Here is a 20,594-nt window from a genome sequence, read left to right as displayed (position 1 = left end):
CGTTGGGGGATTCTTCCTCAGGCTCCCCCCTCTGCCTGGATTTGGCTCGACGCGCCTCCAATGCTTGGCGCTCGAGATTCTTCTTCTTCTCCCCCTTTTTCGCGGAGTCCTTGGCAGACTTCGACTTCTCGGCGGATTGGCGTCATTTGTCGCGATCGACCTCGTCCTCCTTTACTGGAGGCCTCGAGGACCGGACGTCAATCCGGCCCTGCCAAAACTAAGGTAGACTTAGAAAAAAGAGAGGGGAGGGGGCAAAACCTAGAATCGAGGATGCGCGTAAGAAGAAAGCGTACCAGATCGATCGAGCCCGCGTCGGGTCGCATGGGGAAGCCGTTGACGTGTTCCGGCTTGAAATCACCAGCGATTGCGGCCCTGACTCGGGCCGCGACTTCATCATCCGTCGGAGGCTCGCTGGACATCCGACATGCCTCGAGGTCCCGAGACGAGACGCCAGGGCCCATCTCGTCCATCCTCAGCGGTCGTGACATTAGAGGAAGAACTCTCCGATGATGGACCGCCGAGAGGACGAGGGCGGCGGTCAAACCTTCCTGGCGAAGCTTCTTCAGGGCGTCGAGGAGAGGGTCGAGCCGATGCTGATGAGCTTGGACGACGACGTACGTCCAGTCCGCTGGGCGCTCCAAGATCAGACGGCCCGAGTAGGGAGGTAGGAGGTTGTCGTCGTTGCGCAGGTAGAACCATTGAGAATCCCAACCGGCATGGTTGGTCGACAACCCTACCGGGATGTACTCCCGCGGCCGGTCCGTCTTCCCCGTCTTCTGCACCAGGTTGAGGCAACCCGCTCGCACGGGTTTCCTCACGCCCGTGGTTCCGGTGGAGGCGTGGAACAGCTCGCCCCTGTAGAGGTGGAGCCACAGCTCCCAGTGCGGCATCATCCCTAGGAAACCCTCACACACGGCGGCGAAGACCGCCGCCACGGTGATGGCGTTCGGGGAGAAGTGCTGCAGCTCCACCCCGTAATGGGAGCAAAGGGCCCGCATGAAGCGGCTTGGAGGCGCGCCCAGACCGTGGCGGTGGAACTTGGCGAACGACACCACGTAGCCTTCGGGTGGCTGAGGCGCCCTGTGGCTCGCTGGCGGCGCGATCCACTCTGGCGACGACGACGAGGTGCGGCGGCGCAGCAGTCCCTCCTTCTCAAGCTCTAACAGCCGGCGCTCCGTCATCGACGACGGGCGCCAGTCATCGGCGGCGACGAGTCTTACAGGCATCTTGGCTAACGAGATGGTGGGTTCGCCTGCGGCTCGAGGGGGCGTGTGCGCGTGAGATGACGAGAAAGCAGAAGCAGCGAAAGAACGAGAGCGAGAAGGCGGAAGGGAGAGGAACGGCGGTGACGCGACGACATATTTATAGCCAGCTGACCGCCAACGGACAGATCCGAGAAGTAAGGTAACTCCCCCATAAATGCGCCGCCTGACATCTCTCTCTCCCTCCTCACAGGCCGGACTCTCCGAATTCCTCGCCGATACGGTGTCGCAACGTCATCCGCCTAAAAAGACGCGCCCAACGGGCAGAAATGCGAATCGCCACGACCGTTTCCGTCCCTCGTAAGCCAGGGGACATAACCGCAAAAGTCTCGAGAGGTCGATGGCTGGCCCGCCGAAAGGGTTCGACAGCCGATCTCGAGCGCCAGAGTCAGGGATCCCCAGCGAGCGGTCGAGAATCGAGGCCCACCTCGAGGACTCGCTGGCGATGTTCAGGGTAGGATCGAGACAGTCGAGAGGAATCCCGCCGAAGGGAGGCATCGAGCCACTGGACTCTATCGAATGAGACCGGTATCCCCGACCACGTCGACCCTGCTTTATGAGGACGCCTCCGGGCTACAGCTGACCCCCCACGAAAGGGGCACAGGTTCTCACTTGGACAACCCGCTAGGAACTCAATTTGGGATGAAAGACGCTCGCTCTATCGAGAGTACGTCGAAACCCACGGGCAGAAAACGAGCCGGTCAGAATCTTCCACCACTGGTGTCGAAAGCGTTTCTGCGAATTAGATAACATAACCCTCGAAGGAGTCAAAAACTCCTCCGAGGTCTCGGGGGCTACCCCGCGGGGTCGCTCGCGCGCCCTCACGGAAATTCGACCGTAAATCAAAACCTCCATTCGAGCGCTAGCGCTCGAATGAAGGCTCGGGGGCTACTGTCGAGGGTATTAGTAAGGGGTACCCTCAGCGATGCGCGTTATGAGATTGCTTGTACGAAGGTTGGGACTCCCGATTCGACGCCTTAACCTTACTCACGCGCCGCCAACGACGGTCGCAGCCTCGAATACGGAAATAGCGTCGAGCGAATCGGTCAGGGCTCGAGCAACGACTACCGTCGAAGACGGAAGTAGGCTCGAGCGAACAGAGAGACGTCGAGCGTTAGGACACTGTCCGCCGCCTGACGCGCGCACGCGGGCTGGAGCATTAAATGCACCTGACGCTTCCCACCTAACACACAGGTCATGGGAGGCGCGATAGGGAGCAAGCTTCCGTCCCATCATTCTTTTTGCAGCTTTCTCACCGAACGACCCAGGCGTGTCAGGACGCAAGAAACAAGGATGGAACGTCTAATCGGGACCCCCTCGAGATATCCAAGGTCAGCGCTCCAGATACCAGCGTACTACACGGCATCCGACCCTCGACCGAACAGGGCCCCTACCCAGGAACGAGTTGGGCGTCGACTAACTTCATCACAGCTACGCCGTCGGGTCCGGCACCATACCATACAAGCATGCGACCTCAGGACTGGCACAAGGCGGCTGGCAGGGCAGAACGCAGGAGCACGCGTGATCATCACCAAGCTATCAAGATGGGACGGCTCGAGGCTACGCCGTACGGAAGCCTCGAGCAGGTCAGCGCTCCATGCGGCTATCAATCCCTACCCTAACATCTATGTATGTACCTTGTCTCTCTCCTTGGAGCTATAAAAGGAGGGACTCAGGAATAGAACGAAGACCACACATATACGTAGAAGAGCTCCACATTTCACTCCACGCTTGTATTCGCCCCTGTGCAAGCACTTAGGTGCAAGATAATACAAACTCTCTCCCCCCGCTGGACGTAGGGCTTTCTCTTGCCCGAACCAGGATAAATCTCTGTGTCTTCTTGCATCACCATCCGGAAAGGGGAGCACGCATACAAATTTACTCGTTGGTGTGACCCCCCGGGGGAGAAACACCGACAATCCCCCCCCCAAATTTTTTTTTACACTAGCCATGTTATCTTCTGTAGCAAAATTGCCATATCCCTCCAAGGTACATTCTGAAAGAGTAATAGATTCATTAGTTTCCAAATACCCCAAAGGACAGCACAAGTAAACATATTTGTTAACTGTTACTAACAACTTCTTTTTACTAATCCATAAATTACCAACAGAAACATAATCCTTTGTTAAAGCGAACTGAAGATAAAACTAAGTTAGCAGCTGCACCAGGGAAACAGAAATTAACCTACCAGAGCTTGTACACAAGATCTGAAAATGCATGGCCCCTGCTCTTTGCAAGGGCAATCCTTTGTTTCCTTTCAAAACTTAGCCTAATATTGGAACACCCTTACTTTATATTGTCAGCAAATACTCAGATTGATGAATGGCAACTACCACATATACAATGGTTCATGACAACTTCTGTTGGGGTTTCAGGAATCGAGTTTATCAAGGGAAATGCTAGAGCAGCTGTCTCTCAATATTCCAAGCAGTCTTCTCCCAATGCATCCTGAGAAAAACAAATGCCTTGGGCATCTTCACTTCTTCAGGCATCCAATCAATCACCTTTACCTGAGTGTGAAGCTGGGAAGCATCAGTAATTGCAATCTGATAGACATTACCATTCGGTGTGACTCCTACCGTGTATGCCTGTGCTCATATTTGTGCTTTATAGCCTTTCTCACCCTTGCAGATAGCTCTTTCCTCTTGTGATCAGAAAATAAGCCAGATAAGGTCAGCTTTTCAGGCTTGTAGGTAGCATCTAACCCAAGAATTTGCCTCTCTACAAGCTTCCTAATCTTGTTATTACCATGGATCTTGCATGCTGTCAGAAGAGATGACCATACCACATGATTTGCTTTGAAAGGCATATTCTGGATAAAGTTGTAAGCTTCATCAATCCGTCCAGCTCTTCCAAGGAGATCAGCCATGCAAGCATGATGCTTGATATCTGGTTTGACACCATACTTGTCTGACATTGATAAGAACATCTTACGCCCTTGTTCGACCAAGTTACTGTGACTGCATGCGCACAGGACTCCCACAAATGTGATGTCATCAGGTTGGAGCTCCAGGGTTTCCATTTCATCAAAAAGTGAGATAGCTTTCTCACCATAACCATGGTGGGCGAGTCCATGTATCATAGCATTAAACAACTCTACAGTCTTGAATTCATCAGTGACTCCACGAAACACATCCATAGCTGTCTGTATGCAACCATGCTTTGCATATATGTGCACGAAGCTGGTGGCAACTCTTGCATTCCTGCTAACCAATCCATTCTGGTTCACACGACGATGGAGCCTCTTTGCAAGACCAATCGCACCATGCTGGACACAAGCTGAAAGCACGGTGACAACCGTCACCTCATCAGCCTCGAGTCCTGTCGCTTCCATCTCCTCAAACAACTGAAGTGCCTCCTTGCATCTACCTGCCTGCACATATCCACCGACCAAAACTGTCCATGCAACCAAATCCTTATTGGGCATCTCATCAAACAAATTCCGAGCCATGTAGATCTCCCCAGCCCTTGCATACCCTGACATCATGACACTCCAAATCCTCGCGTCCTTCGTCTTATCCCCAAACAAATTAAATGCCCTCCTGGAGAGCTGCACTGCGCCACACTTAACATACATGTCCACTAACCCAATTACCACCTCTGCAGAGTCGAACAATGTATGCCTCAATGCCCTGCTGGCAAACCCATGCGCAGCTTTGGCCACCATCAAATCGCCTAGCCCAGCACAGGCGCCCAGCAACGCCGTGATGGTCCACTCGTCCAGCCGGAACCCTCCCTCCACCATGTCCCTGAACACCCCCAATGCGCGTTCAACGCATCCTGACTGCACGTACGAACTGATCAGCGTGTTGAACGAGACGGTGTCACTCGCCGGCATTTCGTCGAACAGCTTGCACGCGAGGGCGTGGAGACCGAACGAGGCATAGAAATGGAGGAGCGAGTTCGCGACGAACAAGTCGGAGGCGAATCCCGACTTGAGGACGAAGGCGTGGGTGCAGAAGCCGGCGGAAGGGGACTCGAGGCGGGAGCAGGCCGCGAGAGCCGCGGAGAGGGAGCGGGAGTCAGGGACGGCCTCCTCCTGCTCCAGGGAAGCGGTGCGGACGTTTGGGGCGGGCTGGTGGTCGCGGAGCACGCGGAGGAAGAGGCGGAGCGAAGCGAGCGGGTGGCCGGCGCGGAGGTGCGGGCGGAGGAGGCGGGAGGCCGCGGCGTGGGGCAGCGGGAGGCCCAGGAGCAGGAGCTGCGCGTGCGCCTGGAGCGAGGGACGGCGGCGGAGGGAGGCGAGCAGGGAGAGGTGGAGGAAGCCGCCTGGTGCGGCGGCGATGGCGCGGCCGGCACGGCGGCGTAATGGCATGGCATGGGCAGGCGACGGGGAGGCCTCGCGGTGGCTTTCCGGCGTTTGAATCGGCGGAAGCGTGGACGTGCGACGAAGGCGTAAACAGGGAGTACGTATCCGATGAGCTTGTGGAGATGCAACGAGGCCCGGCCCATCGAGTAGAGCAGTCGATGGGCTCCGGGACCGACAGGCCTGACACCAACACCACGTTGTAGTCGCTCTCCTCCCGGAACCCTCGCCGCCGCCCGCCGGAGCTCCGGTGTGTCAGTTCGCTGCCGAAGGCCATGGACCACGACAGGTAATTGCGCTGACGCCGTTTCCTCCTACAGCATCACCTCTGCACCTCCTTCGCGATAGTTTAAGCCCCAGAGAGCAAATTACATGGTGAATTGGTGATGGTGGTGATTGAATCATGTTGCTTGTTAGCAACTGGCGTGAGTGAGGGTGGTAGTGATTGCAATTTTTTTTAAAAAAAATTAGTTTCATGTACGGTTCATGCTGACTACAGGTTGAATTCGCCGAGCACGTCGGCTATTTCTCTGGAGGTGATGGGCCACCGGCTACATATTGCACAGGTGAGGAGAACTGGAGTAGCACCGGATGAATCTCGCTTCTTAAAGAGTTTTTTCTTTCAAGAAAAAGAATTAGGCTTTGCATCAGAAGGTGGATCAACTTCATCTTCTGTTCAAGCTGTAGTGGTGAACCGGTGATACTGAATGTTGGGTGATCTGAATTTTCTTTTGCTTCTGGCCTGACAGGATCCAAACTCCAAGCACCTTGGGACCACAGTCTGGGATGCATCAATGGTGTTTGTCAAATTCTTGGTAATTTCTTTGAGTTGTAGGCCCTCCTTCGCTAGTTGGTGTGGATAAATATAATCATGTGAACAGAAATATATATTTTTTGAAACTGTGTCAGAGCACATCCAACTTAAAAAGACTTTGTGCTGTTGGCATCTTCGAAGCTTATTTGCTCGAGCATCTGCTAATACTACTAGGATTTGCTTCTAAGGAAAATGGCAGCTTACTTTTATTACCATCCTCATGATTGGCATTCTATGGTTGATCTGTACAGGAAAAGAATAGCAGAAAAGGTCGTTTTTGTCCATCCAAGTTAAAAGGAAAGAGAGTGATTGAATTAGGAGCTGGCTGTGGTCTAGCTGGTTTTGGTAAGCTCAATTCTACTGCCCATCAGATATCTTTCTGGATCCTAGTCCTATTGGCTTTCTCTTTTAAAATTTTTGCTTCTCCTTTAGGAATGGCCTTGTTGGGTTGTGATGTTACAACAACTGACCAAGTCGAGGTGCTCCCACTGCTCATGAGAAATGTTGAACGCAACAGATCTTGGATTTCCCAATCGAATTCCGACTCAGGTTTTGTTAACAGAACCATCTACTGTACCATTCCTAGCTCAGTTTGAGTAATTCTCATAGCTGTAGTTTTGGATATAGTTATATGGTATTGTAGTTTTTGAAATAATCAAGACTTATTTATTATGTTGGTACCTGTAAATGCATATGTACTATGTTAAGTAAATTGTTCTTTAGTTCTGACAAAAGATAAATTGGCAAACACAAAACAGATTCCATCGGCTCAATTACAGTTGCAGAATTGGACTGGGGGAACAAAGAACATATCAAAGCCGTTGAACCTCCATTTGATTACATCATTGGAACTGACGTTGTAAGTTTTCTTATGCAGTGTCTTGAATCTTTTCTGAACTCTGCCTCTCAAATAGCAGGTCCTACTTCTGATCATGCAAGCTTTCACGCTGCATGCCATTCACTATTTCAGTTAATATTTAATACGTTATTTAGTGGAAGTTTACTGTCACATCAAATACATAGTTACACATGTAACCTTGCTCTGAAACATTCGTTTTACTTCGAAATTTATTTTTAATCTTGCCATATTTTTTACACTCTTCAAATTCAGTACGACTTATAAGACAAGCGGACAGAGTCATAATCCTGTCATCTTTGTTACACAGTAGACAAAGCAGCAATGCATTATGTTTTCAAGATTTCATAAATTAGAGGCATACCAAACCGTTTCAAATTTAGATCCAGGGAGCAGATGTTTAGTAGTATAGCCTGTAGTTGAGTGTAAACGGATCGATGATTCAGTGATAACAAAGTGACTTCATTTCTCCTTCATCTGTGCATGTTCAAGGTTTACTCAGAGCATCTGTTGCAACCTCTATTGGAGACAATTACTGCATTATCTGGTCCTAAAACAAAAATATTGGTAGCTCCTGTCCTCCTTTTCAGAAGTTATTTCTGCAAAGTAGTTGCTTGGGAAACTACTGAACTGTTGCTTGCTATCCACAGCTAGGATATGAGATCCGTTCGACCATCGTCCATGAGAAGATGATGGAAATGTGGAAAAGCAATTTCATTGTGAAAACGATCTCTAAATCAAAGGTATGGAAATGTGGAAAAGCAATGTCAGATAACCCAAGTCTTTTATTCATGTTTGCCTCAGTTCCAGGACTGATGTATGCTTATATAATGCATATTTGAGACAGATGGATGTAAAATATCAACATCCTAGCATACATCTCTATATGATGGACCTGAAAGCACCATTGATCCCTGAGGTTGAGGCTATCAATAACGGGAACGACGAGGAAGAGGTTGTTTCGAATCCTGGGGAAGACGAAGATCCTGGAGTGAAGAGCGAATCTTGTTCCGGCTCGTCGCCAGAGGCTAAGAGCGGCGATCTGGATGATTGGGAAATCAGAAGGTGTGGTGCTATGGCTGCAAGGCTTCTGAAGGATGTGAAACTGTAACATGAATTCAAAGCACATTTTCCCCCTGTTTTCGGTTCAGTCAAGGAGGAGAACCCTAGAGCTCGTTTTTTCCTTGGTGGAGAACTCTAGAGCTCCTTTATGTTGTTGTCCTTGATCATTTTTCTCTTTGACATTGTTGTACTGGCCATGGCAGTCTATCTTATTTTGCCTTGTTCCTTCAGTGGATATTGATATCCTTTCAGAAAAAAAGATTGGGCTTTCTTGCTCTCTCCCTGACATGTGGGGCAGCCACGGCAATATCCCCCAATTGGAGTTTGGATTACAATTGATGGTCCAGGACATCACGGCTAATGAGTCAAGCAACGAGTTCAATGTAAGAGCATCTGCAGGAGTTTAGTATAATTTACTTACTAAACTAATAGATCTAGCAAGTCAATTACAAAAATAGCAACTTTAAATTTTGTTCTTCTCCAACAATAACTTATAATAGCTTTCTAAAATTTTAAATTTTATAGTAGGGTCTATATTTATTTGTTATTTTTTTGCTTTACTAAAGCCGATCATATCTTTTACTAGAGGGATAGGGAGTTCTCTCCACTTTGCAAATTTATGAGTTAAGGAGGACATTTGACAACTTCTTATTTTTAAGTACTCATTTTACCAAATTGCTGGAGAAGACTTTTTTCTCTTTTTGCTAAAAAATCAAGATAGGAAATTGTTTTACCAAACTCCTGGAGATGCTCTAACGGCTTGTTTGGTTCTCCTTGCTAAATTTTAGCTAGCTAAAAGTGTTTTAGCTACTTTTGAGTGACTAGTAGGACTAAATTATTTTAGCTCATTTTTAATCAGTGTGTTTCAAAATTTAGCTTAAAATTTAACAAGGAGCAGACCCTAATTCTGAAGCTGCCTACCCTAGTTGTCTTATATACAAAAACAAAGTTTTTGTTAAGATAAGAGGAGCTCTTGCTTTCACCGGCGGTGGAAACAAAGTACGAGTGGGTGAAGAAACAACGGTCGCTCTGGCTTGTTGTGTTCACGACAGGAAATGAAGGCTTTCACTTTTCACCGCGGTCGAGCTGGCGAGGATAAAAACCGCCGTCTTTGGCTTGGGTTTTGGCGGCAAGAAGGCAAGAGGACGGAGATAGCTAGCCGGATGGAGTTCCCGAAATATTTTATAAAATTTTTCACATTTATCATCAATTTATCGTATCAAATCTTGTGGCACATGCAATAGCACTAAATATAGATAAAAAATAACTAATTACACAGTTTATATGTAATTTGCGAGATGAATTTTTTGAACCTAGTTAATTTATAATTGGACAATATTTATCAAATACAAACGAAAATATTACTATTTCTATTTTGCAAAATTTTTGGAAGTAAACAAGACAGCCTTGACTGGTTGTATGCCAATACTATTAGGTTGTACTTTTTCTACCAGGCCTTGTTTAGTTCTAAAAAATTTTGCAAAATCGACACCGTAGCACTTTCGTTTGTATTTGACAAAAATTGTCTAATCATGGACTAACTAGGCTCAAAAGATTCGTCTTGTCAATTTCGATCAAACTGTGCAATTAGTTTTTATTTTCATCTATATTTAATACTCCATACATGCGTCTAAAAATTCAATGTGACGAAAAATCTGAAAAAAAATTGTAAAATTTTTTAGGAACTAAAAAAGGCCTCAGTCAACAGCGTTTTTCTCACATGATAAATCAGCTAACGGTATTTTGAGCGAATAGGCTTGCGTCATCTATGCCTGCTTCTGGTTGGGCTGCTACCGGTAGTGACAGGAATTGGAATGAAAGATTCCGTGGACTAGAGGGGCGACAGATTCCGTCAGAGGAGCCAAACGGACGGCATCTCCTTCTCCTCCGTCCTCCGCGCAAGCGCAAGGCATCTCCGGGAACGCAACGCAACAAACGGGGGGAGCACCCAACCCCACGTCCTCCCCGCCCGCTTCTTCACACCACCTCATCCTCCACCTCAGGCTTCTTCCACTCCCACCCGCTCCCTTTTCCTTTCCTTTGTTCCCGCACTTTCCATGTCACTGCACCACTGCCGCGCTGCCACCATGCCCGCCGCCGCCAGCGCCATCGGACTCTCGACCGCGGGCGCTGTCCCGTTCCGCCTCCCCGCCTCCGGCTGCGCCCACCAGGGCCACCTCCGCCTCCTTCCTCCTCCTCCTCCTGCTGCCGCCGCCTGCCGCCGCCGCTTGCTTCTCCGCTGCGCCGCCTCGTCTGGCGGTGGCGGTGGAGGTGGTGCCGGAGGCAGCGGCGGCTCCGACCCGGCCCTCGAAGAGCAGCGGCGCCGCCAGGCCGAGCTCGCCGCGCGCATTGCGTCCGGCGAGTTCACCGTGCAAGGCCCCGGGTCAGCTGCCGCCTCTGCTCCTCATTTCTTTGCGTTTATCTATTTCCGGTATTGGTTGGTTGGTTGATTGAATTTGGGTTTCAATTCATCAAGGTGGATTGCGCCTCTCGTTGGGAAGCTCTCCAAGTTGGGCCCGCCGGGGGAGCTCGCCGCCGCGCTGCTCACCAGGGTGGCGGGCGCTGGCGCGGCGCGTGGCGGCCCAGAGATCCCACAGGCACTCGGGTCGATCAACGCCGTCGTGGGTCAGGCCTTCTTCGTGCCCCTGTACGACCTCTTCCTCACCTACGGCGGCATCTTTCGCCTCAACTTTGGCCCTAAGGTGAACACCCACACTCGATCAATCAATCAATCAATCAGAGCTTGCTCCCCTGTTACTATTAGCGTGCTCCTCCTGATGGTTTAAAATTTGCATTTTGTGTCCATTCCAGTCGTTTCTTATTGTCTCCGATCCTGCTATCGCTAAGCACATCCTGAGGGACAACTCCAAAGCTTATTCCAAGGTATGGTGATCAGCATCAATCTGGGCATATACGTTTTCCAGCCCTCGGAAGAAAGGTTTTCAATCAATGAACTGAAGTGAACGTGCCGTTTGGTCGTTGTGGTTGATGCAGGGAATACTTGCAGAGATATTGGAGTTTGTGATGGGTAAGGGTTTGATCCCTGCTGACGGGGAGATTTGGCGTGTTCGGAGGCGTGCTATTGTTCCCGCGTTGCATCAGAAGGTCTGACCTATCCGCTTACTGCGGTCTAGTGTATTGGTTAGTTTCTTTGTTTACTCACCTCACATTTGCTCACTCCGCAGTATGTGACTGCGATGATTGGTCTCTTTGGAGAAGCTTCACATCGTCTCTGCGAGAAATTGGACAAGGCAGCAGCGGATGGGGAGGACGTGGAGATGGAGTCGTTGTTCTCTCGACTCACATTGGATGTCATAGGGAAGGCAGTCTTCAATTATGATTTTGACTCATTATCTTACGATAACGGAATAGTCGAGGTTATTCATTCAAGTTTTCCTCTCTTTCCAGTTTCATTTATCTATTTTTCTTGGCGCCTGAAACCTTTTCCATTGTGTAACCATGATCAGGCAGTGTATGTAACACTAAGGGAAGCAGAGATGCGTAGCACTTCTCCTATACCAACCTGGGAAATACCAATATGGAAGGACATTTCCCCACGGCAGAAGAAGGTCAACGAAGCTCTCAAGTTGATAAATAGTACTCTAGATGAACTAATTGCCATATGCAAGGTACGTCATTTTGTCGTTTCTAATACTTTCATTGTGCTGTTGTACATGTTTGGGTTTAGAAAAATCATGACAGTGATATTGCCTATTGTTATTAACGCAGAGAATGGTAGAGCAAGAAGATCTTCAGTTTCATGAGGAATACATGAACGAGCAAGATCCTAGTATTCTTCACTTCCTTTTGGCATCTGGAGATGATGTATGATGTAACATGCAAATAAATTATTTTGTCCATTTCAGCTTCCTCATCCTCACAGCTTCAATCCATCTGTCATAGGTATCCAGCAAGCAACTCCGTGATGATTTGATGACCATGCTCATAGCTGGTCATGAGACTTCTGCGGCAGTCTTGACATGGACGTTTTATCTTCTATCTAAGGTATATGCTATATCAGTTTCGAAAACACACTTCTGTATTAAGTATTAACGTATAATATCAAATGCAGTTGTGGTTTCTTAGATTGCCTTTGTAGCTTATATAACCAGCAATATCTACTTACCGTCTTTATCCAATTGGTACCCTGCAGTATCCGAAAGTAATGGCCAAGCTCCAAGATGAGGTACACTCATGTTTTTCACTTCTATAAGATCTTTTCTTCCTTCACTGCTTCTGAAATTTTATGAATGGCTCTATTTTCACCCAACTATCCGCAGGTTGATAGTGTTCTAGGTGATGGTTTGCCAACAATTGAGGATGTGAAAAAACTGAAGTACACGACTCGGGTTATTAATGAAGTAAGAAACTAACAACGCTGGTGCATGAAACAATAAATTGATCATCTAAAAGGAACATGACCAAATCATTTTTGTTGCAGTCATTGAGACTATATCCACAGCCGCCGGTTTTAATTCGTAGGTCACTTGAGGATGATATGCTCGGAGGGTACCCAATTGGCCGGTAAAGTTCTCTAGTGGAATTGAATATATTTAAGTCACCGATGTCTGCAAATACTCTTTAGCATAAGTTTGTTCAACTCCTGTTGTCAGAGTTATATGAAATAGGTAGCTTTTTCTGGAATGACGCAGGAGAGTTGCATGTCATTTCATTAAGAAAAAAAGCTAGCTTTTGTGTCATGTCAGTTGTAGATGCTGTTTAGCACCATAGAGGTAGCTTAGTTACCTTAGATTTCTTCTACTTTTTTGCGACATTTGTTATATTTCTTTTGAACTCCTCAGAAATTAATAGCTATATTAGTTTAAGTAACTACGTAGAATATGCAAAGCCTACTGCTTCTTTCCAATCTTATGTGGGTGGTTTAATGCAAAGTTTTTTTTGTGCTTTCCAAATTCCATTGCCTGTAGAAGTAATTTGATTTATTGCTTGCCCCAGGATATTTGTATAGTGATAGCATTCATTTATTTGGTGTTATCATCTGAAACATTTTTTTTCTTTATTTGTTTCAGAGGAGAAGATATTTTTATTTCTGTCTGGAATCTTCACCACTGCCCAAAGCACTGGGATGATGCAGAAGTTTTCAACCCAGAAAGATGGCCTTTGGATGGACCAAATCCGAACGAGATAAACCAAAATTTCAGGTTCCCTCTCTATCACTGCACTGAAATGCAATTCTAGTTACACTTTCTCGTCCATGCTTGAATGATGCTTTGATTGCAAGAAGCCAAGCGCAGGGGAGACATTTGTTGCACTATTTTATAACAGGAGATTGTTCTCTGAAGAAAACTTTGATTCTTCGTAACTGCAAAACCGATATTCTAGAGAGAGAACCAAAGCACAGCTAATTCCTATTTTTAACTTCTTTTTTTCGGGGCATGAATCGAATTTGCATATGCAATTCCTATTAGTGTGGAGTTCTTACATAGCACATAACACTGGCATACCAGAAACATATAAGATCAATTAGATGGATAATTATTAATGTTACAGAAGAATATATGGGCTTAACTGACTCTGCTGGTTGAGATTCCATGTCTCTCTATTGTGTTAGCTAAGGGTAACAAGGTGGAATATTTTATATTTCCTTCCAACTGTGTATCTTTGAAATAAACAACAAAAATAAAGATTGCAATCAAAGTAGTGGCAGATACGTTCTTACTACCTCTCTGTCCTGCAAAGAGTGACAGTTTGGTTTTGTCCTGAGTCAAAGCATCATATGTTTGACCAAGTTTATAGAGAAGATTATAAAAATTTATGACACTAAATAGGTTTACTATGGAACTATATTTCATGAATCTAGTGATATTTATTTGGTATTATAAATATTGTGGGATGGAGGTAGTATTGTACTTGTGCCTACCTCCGTCATTAATTAACGGAGTGGGATTCAAATAATCTGTTGAATTTTCAGTTACTTACCATTTGGTGGCGGACCAAGGAAATGTGTAGGTGACATGTTTGCCACTTTTGAGGTAACCTTTTTATACATTTTTTTATATCTGCCTCTTTTTTTATTTCAAGCTTTTACAAGATCAATATCTCATTTCATTAGATTAGGAACCAAGTGATCACTATAGAAAATGCTAGATTTCAAACTCAAATAACATAGGCATACTGTTTCACTGCAGAATGTGGTGGCAACAGCAATGCTTGTCAAACGATTTGACTTTCAGTTGGCTCCAGGAGCACCTCCGGTATGTTTCAACCAGATTCTGATTCATTATAGTTAAGAACCATGCCCCATTATTTATAAGAAATATAATAGGTTGACATGACAACTGGAGCAACGATTCACACGACTGAGGGATTAAAAATGACTGTTACTCGAAGGACAAGGGCACCAGTAATTCCAAACCTGGAGATGAAAATTATTTCTGATTCACAAGAACCCGCACTTTCTACCCCATCCATGGTTGTTAGTGCTGCTTCTGTTGCTTCAGGAGAAGATCAAGGGGGCGTCTCCTGATTTAAGCAGTTTCAAGCTTCAACAACATACAGAATGAGTATGTTCTTTTCATTCTGCTTGGAGTTATAATTCAATTGCTTGTCTGTTTGAATTATTTCCATGCAGTATATGCATTTACTGGTATTTTCTCATCTCTCTTCCAAAACATTATTTTAGGTATATCCATTTATATTGCTGTGGAAGTATTTGGCTAGTTTACAGCATTTGGTTGCGCGAGCAGTACAAAACAGAGATGGAGTCTCCTGGCGTGCTACTTTTATTTACAAGGAAAAACTCTCAACCCTTCCGGACTTATTGTTACTGATGGCACAGCACACTCCTATAGACTATAGATCTCCATGCTGCTACTCAAAAACACCATGGACACATCTACATATTTACAAGAAGCTCTGACTTCCAAGCATGGATTGCTGCGCTCCTAAACCTTCAGCATGCCTTCCAACACACGAAGAACATCAGCACGGGTAACTATACCTGTCGATAGTGTTTAGAACCCCATTAGGCTTGTAACATACTCTGTGTTGTCAATGTTAAGGATAATACAAATCAAGCGTATACATGCAGGGTTTTTTTCTCTCTCTGGCTTGTCTGCATTCTGATACTCACCTATTACTTGTTCGTCCTGATTTACAACTGGTAGTCTGTGGATCTTCATCTTGAGCATCAGAACCGCAGCATCTGTACACGTTAGGCATGTACTGTTAGATTTAACTTATTGTGAATAAAAAGCATACATGAAAAGAAAAAGTGAGATGAAAGCAAAGGTTACCCATCACAGTTTTGTCAGAAGATAGTGTGATGGCTGGAGAGGTCATCACTTCTGAGACCTTTGTCTTTGACTGTTACAAGTAATAGATCAGTAAACAAAATGGATGTGCTCCTTTCCTGTCGTATTAAACTAGCAACTTGATGTGTTTGTGTGTGTGAGAGAGGGGAAGAGAGAGCTGACCCCATGAGAAGCTCTGGCCCGGTCATTCTTGACGACCACCCCAACACATCTGAGGCTGCTGTCTACAACTGGAAGCCCTGACACGGCCTCAAAGTGGCATTCAACCTCCTCCAGTGTCTGATCTGCTGTGGCCATTAGCACAGGTGTTGACATGGCCTCACCCAAGAGCGCCACGTGCTGTATTAACACACACAGAAGAAGTCCAGAGTTCAGCAAGAGCTGAAGGAGTTGAAGAGAGGTGGAAGGAGATGAAAGAGAGCCGGGGAGGTAGCAAGAAGGAACCAAGATCAAGTACCTGATCATCTTCTACTTGGACCGTCTCCTGCGACTCGAGGTAGGCGCGGAGATCGTCGTAGCTCAGAAGGGAGACGTTCTCAGGCCACACCCTGGAGATGATTGCCTCAGGGTTTTCGTCGAGCTCAAGCCGGAGGCTGGCAGCGTTCACGAAAGTCGACGCCTTGCACTGAAAGGTCGGTGACCCCTTCCCCCCACTACTGCCCCTACTAGCCCTTGTGCTGATCTTTGCTCCTCTGGCAATGGAGCAACTCTGGAAGGTGCTGTTGATGCATGCCATGGATGGATGGAAGGGGACTGTTGGTGATCACTCTCCTGTGGGTGTCTGTCTCACTGGTTTCTGTATGTATCTCCTTGCAGGGGAGGGGGTTTTATAACAAGACGACGACTATCAGAGAGCTGAGCCGAGGTGGATAGGAATGCATGGATAGCATGTCCCACTAGTGACTGGCACTACTTTCGCTGCTGTTGTTGATGCTGATTTGTTGTCACTGTTCCTTCGTTGAAAAGTGGTGCTGATAAGTTCAAGCGAACAGGACAACATGGAATTACCAGAGACTAAGAAGGTTGGTCGATACTTGGGAGTTACTAACAGTAACTGTTATTTATGCTCAGCCTAAGTGGCTGTGACTTGCTGTTAACAAAACCAACGTGGAATTACTGGAGGTAATGATGATAATGCAGCTTCATTTACGCTGGGGCAAGTAAGAATTTAGATCTGGATATGTGCCCAACTCTGAGGGCGACATGGGTGAAGGACACTTGGTTTGATTTCTTCGTTGCTCTGAATCTGCCCCGTTTCGGATGTGGATTGACGTGGAAACTTGGACGAGCTGCCTGCGTGGCTGCTGGAACTGGAATCGAGCTTGCCCTCCAAGCTCCAATAGTACTGGGTGGGTTCTTTTGTACAGGGACAAGGACCGGGGTGGCCGACGTGGTGTGCCACCACTGGCCGCGGAGATTCTTGCGGGCCCCTGTCACGTGGCAGTGGATAAGGTGACGTGTCTCTTGGTACACTTTTTGTGTGAATTTGGAGTTGCAGATTTTTCCACTAGTTTCGTGATCGGTGGCCTGTGAATTTGTCCACAGTTGGCCTCTATTTTGGTAACTAGTGATACACTTGCAGGGCTCATGGTTTCGAAGGAACCCACAGGGCAGCCGCAGTGGTAGTGATCTTCTGGTTTTGGTGCGTGTAATGCTTGTTCGTTTGGCTGATAAGCCGTGGCAGAAAGTACTGTTGGCTGATTTGTTGTGTTGTGAGAGAAAAACACTGCTGAATTGCTGGCAGATTTGGCCTCTACTGTTGCCACAAAGAAATACGTGATTTTTTTATTTCAAACGTGGTATCGTTATAGTCACGTACGTACTCACGAATATGCAAACTCGCCCTCATGAATGTGTACATATAGGACGTGATTGGTACCCTGCCACTGCCAGCCAGGCCAGACAAGCTGCATGCACGAGGTAACGCCAAGCTAGGCTCGCTAGAAATGCGGTTTGGTTCCATTTCTTTCAAGCCCGGCTCGTGCAAGTGATCGTCGTCTCCCAACTGAGAGAGAGCGAGTGCACTAACAGGCAAGAAAAAAAGCAACCAAACAAGTGTTAAGTCTTACATATATTTGTCATGTCCTAGCTCAGCCTGGCTACTAGAAACAAGCAAGGATATCTTCATCCTCCAACCAATCACACTCATGTTATACCTTTATGAGTACCTTTAATAGGTTGAGGAGGAAGATATTAAAATTGACGAAGTGCGTTTGATAAGGACGTTTTGGTTATCCGAAGACTTGTGAATTTATTGATTTAAGATAGCCCTTGTGAAAACATTTTTTTTTTGCGAAGAGTGATTTGTAGTGCTTTTTTCAAAGAAAATATCCAAAAACACGGATTGAATTGATTGATTTTCTACAAATTTACCTGCAAAATCTGGAGCCGCCACCAGAATAGACGCGTGCTTCGGTGGTCCTTTACCTCGTTGTTATTAGGTTCTTTTTGCTACTTCTCTATAAATTTTGTCGATTGAAAAAAAGAAAAGAAAAACTTACTAGGAAAGCTATGTAAATAAAGCAAAAGCACGGTCTGGTCCATCTTTTACTTTTTCGTGTAAAAGCTTGATATTTGGTTGTTAGTTTCAGCTTGTTTTAGCCCTAAATAGTTTATAGGTTGTACCAGACAAGCTCAATATCCCATAGACTAGTGACTAGCGTGCATCCCTAATCTCTGAGTATATGAATTATGTAATTGAGCTAATAATAGGAGTCCATTGCTGAAGTCGCATAGGTGGGTTTATTTTTTATCTTTTTTTTTTAAAAAAAAAAGAAGTCACGTAGTTGGAAATATATATATTATATATTATACAATCATACACACAAAATAGCTTAACTATTGAATTTTATTTTTAATTTAGCCAAGCTGTTAGTACAGGAAAGCGAACCAAGAATGCCACAACACGCATCAAGCAAACATGGAGTGCTGATTTTGTTCGGTAGCAATATGACCGTGAGCATCCAAAACCTTTTTTCATACATTTGAGGTGTGATGGGCCGTGCAACACTAGATGGAATAGTGGGCTTCCGTGGGCCTCCATGGAGCCCAACAAAGGAAGGGGGGACGGCAGCTGCGTGGAGGGCGACAAATTCGCGAGTCCTTTTGTTTTATCACGGAAAATAAGATTTCCATTAAACAAGACCAAATGAGATACAAACTCTGGTGCGTGATCAATAAACATACAATCTTCAGCATCCTCCATACATGCACCGTAGGCAGCTAGACACTTTTTTTTTTATACAAGACAAATTCGTGAGTCACGCCATGATTCCGTTTCATAGTTCACCAAAGATTCTTCGTCACATCGAATCTTGCGGTACATGCATGGAGTATTAAATATAGACGAAAATAAAAACTAATTACACAGTTTACCTATAAATCACGAGACGAATCTTTTAAGCCTAGTTACTACATAATTAGATAATGTTTGTCAAATAAAAACGAAAGTGCTACAATTTCGAAAACCGAAAAGTTTTCAGAACTAAACAACGCCTGAGTAAAACGGGCACTACTATATCGGGTGTGTCGATGACAAGAAAAAATGATGAAAGATTTATTAGATGAGTTTTATGTGGGTAAAACTTATTTATGTTGTTTCTAACGAATATTAAAAATTAGAAATGAAACAATTGCAGAGCGAGATCATCATTTTTTTAGTTGGCACACTAATTAATAACACATAAAAACAATCTATTATTTTTAATTGTCCTCGTTTCACAGACAAACTGTTGTTTTTTCTAAGAATAAATAATGCTCCAACATACTCACAGGTGGACCCAAAAGATGAAAAAGGAAGTCGGCGGTATGAGTATGAACCATTGTATGGAAAATCTGAAAGGGAGAAAAACAATTATTGAACCCTACGGAACATAAAGTAAACAAAGTGATATTCCTATACTACATAAAGTAATTTCGAGCATGCAAAAAGAGTATACACCCAGTAGTTGTCATGAAGCTTTTATATTGCTATAGCATTATTTCATAGTAGATGATATTTTAGTTCTGATCATAGAAGAATTAAAGAGGAGCAAAAAAAAATGTGTTGTACACAGGAAATGAAAATGTGTAAGATATATATTCGCTTGTGTAAAAAATCATGTTGGCTGACAGATAAAGTACGGCTATAAGACAAACGAACGGAACCGAGACAATGATACATTAAAAAATACATAAATTAAATTAATTTAGGATAAATATAGAGTGACGGAGGGAGTACGGGCAATTACTAATTAGCCACCGAACACCTTCATTATGGTTTATATGATTTAAACAATTGTACTGAAACCTTGAAACAAAAGACTGGATGGTCAAAGCTGCTGCACTAGAGAAATATAATAATGTAAGGCCTTGTTTAGTTTCCAAAAAATTTCAAGATTCTCATCACATCGAATCTTTGTACGCATGTATGAAACATTAAATGTAGACAAAAACAAAAACTAATTACGCAATTTAACTGTAATTTACGAGATGAATCTTTTGAGACCAGTTACTTCGTAATTGAACAATAGTTGTCACATATAAACAAAAATTATACAGTTTTTCATAAACTGAACAAGGCCTAACTTTTGAAGGGGGCGAAGACAGGACACAACACGAAGGTGGATCGAAAATAGAGCTACCGAGTGTACTGGACTCTAGACTAGTACTTCTCTGTTCTAAATTATAAGCCATTCCAAAAATTTTAGAGAGTCAAAGTATTTTCAAATTTGATAAAAAATATAGAAAGAAATATAAAGATTTATGTCATAAAATAGGTACACTATGAAAATATAACTAACAAAGAATCTAATGATACTTGGTTGGTATAAAAAATGTTATTATTTTACTATGTAAATTTAGTCAAATTTGAAAATTTTTTACTCTCCAAGATTCTTGCAATGTCTTATATAATTTGAGACAGAGGTAGCAGTATAGATACGTACGTACGTACGAGTATAGTGGACGGAGGGAGGAGTATCTAAAACGTGCAAGCAAAGGCTTCTAGAGGGTATGGGCTGGTGTGATCCTCATCCCCAATCGA

The 20,594-nt window shown here is 45.2% G+C and overlaps 4 protein-coding genes across 4 annotated transcripts; 2 read left to right on the top strand and 2 right to left on the bottom strand.

Annotated features, from left to right (window-relative positions):
• Nucleotides 2,905–5,607, bottom strand: LOC8055314 (pentatricopeptide repeat-containing protein At1g31430). Its single transcript, XM_021458341.1, has 2 exons — nucleotides 3,451–5,607; nucleotides 2,905–3,258 (listed from the first exon to the last, which is right to left on the bottom strand). The coding sequence occupies exon 1, from the start codon at nucleotides 5,572–5,574 to the stop codon at nucleotides 3,838–3,840; it is 1,737 nt and encodes a 578-aa protein (XP_021314016.1). The 5' UTR covers nucleotides 5,575–5,607; the 3' UTR covers nucleotides 2,905–3,258; nucleotides 3,451–3,837.
• On the top strand, nucleotides 5,702–8,585 carry LOC8055313 (protein N-lysine methyltransferase METTL21A). Its single transcript, XM_021458342.1, has 9 exons — nucleotides 5,702–5,854; nucleotides 6,065–6,131; nucleotides 6,315–6,380; nucleotides 6,631–6,724; nucleotides 6,812–6,928; nucleotides 7,138–7,238; nucleotides 7,728–7,802; nucleotides 7,886–7,978; nucleotides 8,083–8,585. The coding sequence occupies exons 1-9, from the start codon at nucleotides 5,841–5,843 to the stop codon at nucleotides 8,344–8,346; spliced, it is 891 nt and encodes a 296-aa protein (XP_021314017.1). The 5' UTR covers nucleotides 5,702–5,840; the 3' UTR covers nucleotides 8,347–8,585.
• LOC8055312 (protein LUTEIN DEFICIENT 5, chloroplastic) lies at nucleotides 10,201–15,361 on the top strand. Its single transcript, XM_021459339.1, has 16 exons — nucleotides 10,201–10,680; nucleotides 10,774–10,999; nucleotides 11,109–11,180; nucleotides 11,292–11,402; nucleotides 11,483–11,674; nucleotides 11,765–11,926; nucleotides 12,027–12,122; nucleotides 12,201–12,302; nucleotides 12,451–12,483; nucleotides 12,578–12,658; nucleotides 12,739–12,821; nucleotides 13,328–13,459; nucleotides 14,230–14,290; nucleotides 14,447–14,512; nucleotides 14,584–14,821; nucleotides 14,941–15,361. The coding sequence occupies exons 1-15, from the start codon at nucleotides 10,355–10,357 to the stop codon at nucleotides 14,782–14,784; spliced, it is 1,944 nt and encodes a 647-aa protein (XP_021315014.1). The 5' UTR covers nucleotides 10,201–10,354; the 3' UTR covers nucleotides 14,785–14,821; nucleotides 14,941–15,361.
• LOC110434693 (uncharacterized protein YtoI-like) lies at nucleotides 14,922–16,471 on the bottom strand. The gene is made up of 5 exons (XM_021459340.1): nucleotides 16,029–16,471; nucleotides 15,734–15,910; nucleotides 15,554–15,623; nucleotides 15,391–15,462; nucleotides 14,922–15,258 (listed from the first exon to the last, which is right to left on the bottom strand). Exons 1-5 carry the CDS (start codon nucleotides 16,305–16,307, stop codon nucleotides 15,203–15,205), a joined length of 654 nt encoding a protein of 217 aa, XP_021315015.1. The 5' UTR covers nucleotides 16,308–16,471; the 3' UTR covers nucleotides 14,922–15,202.

Source organism: Sorghum bicolor, chromosome 4 (assembly GCF_000003195.3).
Source record: "Sorghum bicolor cultivar BTx623 chromosome 4, Sorghum_bicolor_NCBIv3, whole genome shotgun sequence".
NCBI classification, from domain to species: Eukaryota; Viridiplantae; Streptophyta; class Magnoliopsida; order Poales; family Poaceae; genus Sorghum; species Sorghum bicolor.
The sequence above is the reverse complement of the archived record's forward strand: the minus strand, read 5'-3'. Positions and strand labels throughout refer to the sequence as shown.

Coding starts and splice junctions, on each gene's coding strand:
- LOC8055314 (XM_021458341.1), bottom strand. CDS start 5,574: ATGCCATTACGCCGCCGTGCCGGCCGCGCCATCGCCGCCGCACCAGGC.
- LOC8055313 (XM_021458342.1), top strand. Junction 7,239..7,727: donor ACATCATTGGAACTGACGTT/GTAAGTTTTCTT, acceptor TGCATGTTCAAG/GTTTACTCAGAGCATCTGTT. Junction 7,803..7,885: donor GTCCTAAAACAAAAATATTG/GTAGCTCCTGTC, acceptor TGCTATCCACAG/CTAGGATATGAGATCCGTTC.
- LOC8055312 (XM_021459339.1), top strand. CDS start 10,355: ATGTCACTGCACCACTGCCGCGCTGCCACCATGCCCGCCGCCGCCAGC. Junction 12,822..13,327: donor GGAGGGTACCCAATTGGCCG/GTAAAGTTCTCT, acceptor TATTTGTTTCAG/AGGAGAAGATATTTTTATTT. Junction 14,513..14,583: donor TGGCTCCAGGAGCACCTCCG/GTATGTTTCAAC, acceptor GAAATATAATAG/GTTGACATGACAACTGGAGC.
- LOC110434693 (XM_021459340.1), bottom strand. CDS start 16,307: ATGGCATGCATCAACAGCACCTTCCAGAGTTGCTCCATTGCCAGAGGA. Junction 15,463..15,553: donor TTCTGACAAAACTGTGATGG/GTAACCTTTGCT, acceptor TAACGTGTACAG/ATGCTGCGGTTCTGATGCTC. Junction 15,259..15,390: donor TCAGGACGAACAAGTAATAG/GTGAGTATCAGA, acceptor CACTATCGACAG/GTATAGTTACCCGTGCTGAT.